The 5,125-nt window shown below is 48.6% G+C and overlaps 1 protein-coding gene across 1 annotated transcript; it reads right to left on the bottom strand.

Moving 5' to 3' along the window:
- Positions 1-1,659: 1,659 nt before the first annotated feature.
- epcam (epithelial cell adhesion molecule) lies at positions 1,660-4,039 on the bottom strand. The gene is made up of 9 exons (XM_053875390.1): positions 3,723-4,039; positions 3,216-3,317; positions 2,872-3,133; positions 2,739-2,804; positions 2,602-2,668; positions 2,437-2,535; positions 2,165-2,362; positions 2,048-2,092; positions 1,660-1,964 (listed from the first exon to the last, which is right to left on the bottom strand). Exons 1-9 carry the CDS (start codon positions 3,781-3,783, stop codon positions 1,941-1,943), a joined length of 924 nt encoding a protein of 307 aa, XP_053731365.1. The 5' UTR covers positions 3,784-4,039; the 3' UTR covers positions 1,660-1,940.
- Between the last annotated feature and the right edge of the window lie 1,086 nt (positions 4,040-5,125).

The raw sequence follows: 5,125 nt of genomic DNA, 5'->3' as shown, positions 1-5,125 counted from the left end.
ATGTGCAGAAACCTTCACCTGACAGGAAGTGACACGCCTTCATTCCAGAGGGCGGGGGGAGGGAGGGTGACACCTGAGACCTGACCTGTCTGAACGAGTTGGAGACCTGCCTTTGTATGTGTTGCCATGGCGACGCTGAAAGGCGAGGGCGGGTGAGGCAGAAGGAAGTGAGAAGAGGTAACACAACATCAGGACTCATGTGACCTTACATAAAGAAGGCAAAATGGAGTGTTGCCTCTGGCTTCCTCTGACTCTGTTGAGTCTGAACAGTTCATTCATGTGACTGTGCTGAGCAGAAAGAAAGACCCAGCTGGCCTTTTCTTCCCTCTGCAGTGAGACACTTCCTGATCTTCACCAGCCTCAGGTGTGAGAATTGTCCCTGTGAGAGTCAAGAGATTCCTGGTCAGCGCGATGGTGACACACAGTGCTCGGGCCGCAGCGGCCCGGATGACAACAGCAGTTCCCCAAATTGTCGGCCTCATCCAGCTGGACCAGTCTGTCTGGTTGTGACGCCCTGACGCTCGACTGTTTGCTCTTAATGACGGCTCACAGAGACCAGAGCGAAGGTAACGCACAAACTGTGTCGAGGAGTTGTGTTGTTGTGCGGAACAAATTCCTCAATTGTCCTGTCGCAGCATGACCGCAGCGACAGGGGCTGTTGCACAATATGTCTGTTTCCTCACTGAGAGGTTGATGCTCCGATTCATCTCACAAATGCTTTATCGTGTTTGAACATAGTTTTGCTGTTCAAACAAGACATTTCAACTGTCAACGTGATGAATGTTCCAGCACCACAAATTGATATTAGTAGAGCCGTCCAGGCACATGGAGATCATCTACTCACATTTTAATTTGACTCAATTTAACTGAACAATTTAACATTTTTCTGTCCGCGGTGGCTGGACAGTCCCTAAGGGTGCGTTCCATTTGTGCTTGGAACTTTTCCCGATTACCCAGAGTACTCAATTCAAGATGGCCTCCCCCGTACGCAAACACTAAGTAGAAGTTCTGAATCGCTGAAATATACTGTAAGAAACTTCCGCTTCATCTTTCTAGTTGCGAACAGAAAACCCACCCAGTTGCTCACATCCAAGGTCACTGGAGCGTAGTCATCTAGGAGAGACTCGGAGTGGAACCACTGCTCCTCCCAGAGAAGATGGTTGAGGTGGCTTTGGGAGTCACCTGGACTATCAGGGGAGGAGACCGGAGACATGCTCTGAGTGGGGAAGGTGCAGTGGGAGATCTCTACTTCCAGTGCTGCCCCCTCGAACTGACGTCACATGAGATGAGAGGAGGAGAAATGTTCAAATATTTTAAGTCATTCAACAGTATCAAAGTGAATCATGGTTCTGACAGAGTGACTCGAACAGAACAGTTTAATTCACGGTGTGAGTTCAATGGCTGTCGACGGCTCAACAGGTTCCTCTGGTTTCAGCGTGATATTGTGTTAAAATAAACTGCACTGCATTGTAAATAGTCTCACTTGAATGTGTTTCCGGCTGCCATGCAAAACATGCATGTGAGGATTTCATCGAGCGCGACACCACTCCTTCAACAGGACGCCACACCCATTCAGGTTCTCCTGGGTAAACAGGAGGCTTGTTTTGCACCGAGCTGCATTTCCCAGAGCCTTGCTCATCAAAGTACCACGACAAGAGCTGTCTTTTCACAACACTTTTATTAAAAACAATCCACGACGACAAAACACATCAATAGGTATGAAACTGTACAATGACAGAGTTAAAATCAACGTTTAAAATGTGCCACTCTTCAAACAGCACAGTTCTTTATGGCGTAGATCGGCTGAGGATGGAGACAACTTATAAATAAAATGGCCGCCTGGAGTGGAGGGCGGCGCCGGTGTTCATTCTTCCTCATCTGGATTCCTCAAGTAAAAATGGCAGACACCCACAGCAACTAAAGTCTAAGGCTTCATTTCTTTACATGGGATCCATCTCCCTTTGCTGTGGACAGAAGAAGAAGAAGAAGAAGAAGTGAGAGGCTGCACCAGCTGGCTGCTACTGGCATGAAGGGTCGCGGCGTTTACCTGAGCTTTGTTGTATCTCTGCCTCTGGCGTCGCTGCATGAAGAACTGAGCACAGACAGAGAGTGAATATCAGCATCGTGGAGGAGAGGGAAGCGTGTGATGCGTGCGTCGACTCACCAGCGCCAGCAGGCCGGCCACCACGGCCAGGACCACCACCACGATGACGGCGATGATGCCGCCCGTCAGGTGCTTCATGGTGAAGGTTGGGCCCTCCTCATCCACGTAGTACACCACGATCTTCTCCATCTCCAGCTTCTGGTTGTCCACCACCGGCTCAAACTTGTCCTGGTTGTTGAAGAGCGGCAGCACTTTGATCTGGAAGGGGCCAAACAGCATGTTAGAAAGAGACTCATCCACACAGTTTGGAAACGGAAAAGAAGAAGCCTTACATCCTTCTCCATGTAGTAGGCCATTTGGGCCAGGTCGGTCTTGCGCTCGCCCTTCTCCTTCTTCACGTCCACAACGATCCTGCCAGATTTGGCGTCATACTGTGGAAAGACAAGTGTTACCCACATAACCTCAACCGCATGGCTTCTCCTTCGTCAAACACCTACTTCGATCTTCTCCACCAGACTCTTGTCGAAGTTCTGGTAACGCTTGTTTATGGCGTCAGCGATGGCGCTAGGGGAAGAGACAGCGTCATTGGAGTGGGAAACTCACAAAACCAGCTTGCCGTTTCGCGCACACTTACGTCTTCAGCTTGTCGGCGTCAACAGGTTTGGACACTGGCTTGTGATCCATCTGCAAACGGACCCAGCTGGGGAGGAAAGAGGCGGGTTAGCGGACGACTGTGCGGGACGGGATGGGCGACATGGGTTACTCACAAGGTCTCCACCAGCTTCTCACACTTGAGGTTTTTGTCTCCCTTGTCAGTGCGGCGGACGCCGGCGCTGTTGACGCACCAACACTCCTCGGTGTTATTGCACTGCTTGGCCCGGAATTTGCCGTCGGCCTCGCAGTCTGGATCGTAGATTCCGTCGTTGTCCACGATGGCCTCCTCCACCGGCTTGCCGCCGATGGTCCTGGTGCCCAGACCCTTGGACTTCCTGTACATCTCCGCCTTCATCAGGAAGCACTTGGGAATGACTGACGGGATAAAACGTCAGAAGTGAGGGTTTTTTTATGACTTTAATTTTACTATTTAAGAAGGGTGACTTCCGATACGCACGTTTTTTACAATCCAGAGTTTGCTTTACATTGTTGCCCACAAGGAGAGTACATTGACACGGGGTTCCGTCACAGGTGGCCCATTTCATGGTGTCACATTTGCCTGGGTGGAGGACGAAATAAAGCGTTAAAAACCAAAGCCAACATTTGTATTAGTGCACAACGCAAAGCATATACTGTCAAACAACTCTGACAGAATTCTCTTTGCATTGAATTATCTTGGTTTGGTCAAAAAGAGCGGCAGGTAGAGACATGGGCGTTGGTTTCTCCAAGCAGCGACGTCCCACGGGAGCGGGTCTAGACCTCCCCACCCCCACCTGCGTCGAAACCAGCGGCGTTTCAAGCAGAAACGGCGTCACGTTTGACTTTTATGCTCGTAACACTCGCTCAAAAGCCGTCGTTATCGATAGCGCACACTTTCTAGAAATATGGTCAGTTACAGACTGCTTTAACGACTCAAATTCAAAGACATTTTGACCCAAAAAAAAAAGTTCAAGAGTTGCCGTACCACAATCCGCGGATGCTCCAACCACGACGGCGGCGAGCACGAGCAGAGCCCACGTCTTCATGTTTGTCTCAAACGCTCTTCCTTTCAAGCTCAAGCTGGATCTCCTCTTCCGTGCGTCTGTCGTCCTCGGAGGCGGTGGGTCGAGTGGGAGCTCACAAAGGTGCCTTCTGTTCCGCAGGTGTGTCCTTGTCAAACCTGTTTGGAGGAGAGTCCCGCGGGGGCGCGCACAGGTAGTCACTCTCGAGTACGCGCACTGGAGAGGTAAAGAGGCGAGGTTTCCTGCTCGTGTGGAATATTCCGAGCAACTGGTGCCGAACGGTTGTGAACTTCACTTATAAGTTTGAAGTTACCTGACGTCATTTACATAAGTAATCCTTGGGGCGGGGCCTCAGACCTTTCCCGGCATGACCATATTTGGATTGGCTTCTCTCACCTTTTCAGAAACTTGACTTGAGGAGGAGAAATGATGATAAAATATCCGTAAAAGTACCATTAAAGACGTGATTTGTGACGTCAAAGAATTACTTTATTTATGATACCAGAAGACGGCGGGAGCTGTATAAGGTTGCTTTATATATATATATATATAAAACTTTTCACAAAAAGTAAGTAGCTTTTGGCGTATGATTTCAAAGATATCATTACATATATATTTTGCCGTGTTAAAAATAATTACACGCCAAAAGTAAGTAGCTTTAGTAGCCTACATATATATATATATATGGCGTGTAATGATATCTTTGAAATTATTACACAGCAAATGCTACTTACTGACTCTTGTTTTGAAGCAGAAACTCTAACACGATGTGATGACGTCACAGCTGGAATTTGTCAGACAGAAACTGGATTGAGTGAAGCGCCACTGTGTTGACATGACTCACTCCAACTGATTGATGAGTCATTGCTTCCGACTGTGAAACTAAAATCTTGTTTTCTGTCAGCAAACAAAACTTGCCTCAGCTGACACAACATGAATGTATTATGTATACATTTGGATGCTTTGATTCACTTGAAGCTTCTCGTCATCACGTCTTTATCCGTCAGCCTGGTTCAAACCTGATAGAATAAGACAAGTTGAAGCGAAAACCATCGGATCTCAGAGTCTCTCATCCTCGCGGACGCTTGAGTTCACGATCACAACAATCCAAACAATGCCTCGCAAGAATGCTGTCAGGTTTGAGACACTGTCCGGGGCTGGACTTAGACCATGAAAATGCCTGGCTTTTTCTGTTGTCCAGCTGTCTGTGCTTTCCTGGGGGACCCCGAAAGCCTCGACTGTCTCCTCTTGGAGGAGCTGTGGTCCTACTCTGAGTCTCTTCCGGATGACTGAGCCTCTCTTTCGAAGAGAAACCCAGCTGAGAAAAGTCTTGTATGTCACTACAAAGCTCTTTCTTCATCGACTG

The sequence above is a fragment of the Synchiropus splendidus genome, chromosome 9 (assembly GCF_027744825.2).
Source record: "Synchiropus splendidus isolate RoL2022-P1 chromosome 9, RoL_Sspl_1.0, whole genome shotgun sequence".
In the NCBI taxonomy this organism is placed as follows: domain Eukaryota; kingdom Metazoa; phylum Chordata; class Actinopteri; order Syngnathiformes; family Callionymidae; genus Synchiropus; species Synchiropus splendidus.
The sequence above is the reverse complement of the archived record's forward strand: the minus strand, read 5'-3'. Positions and strand labels throughout refer to the sequence as shown.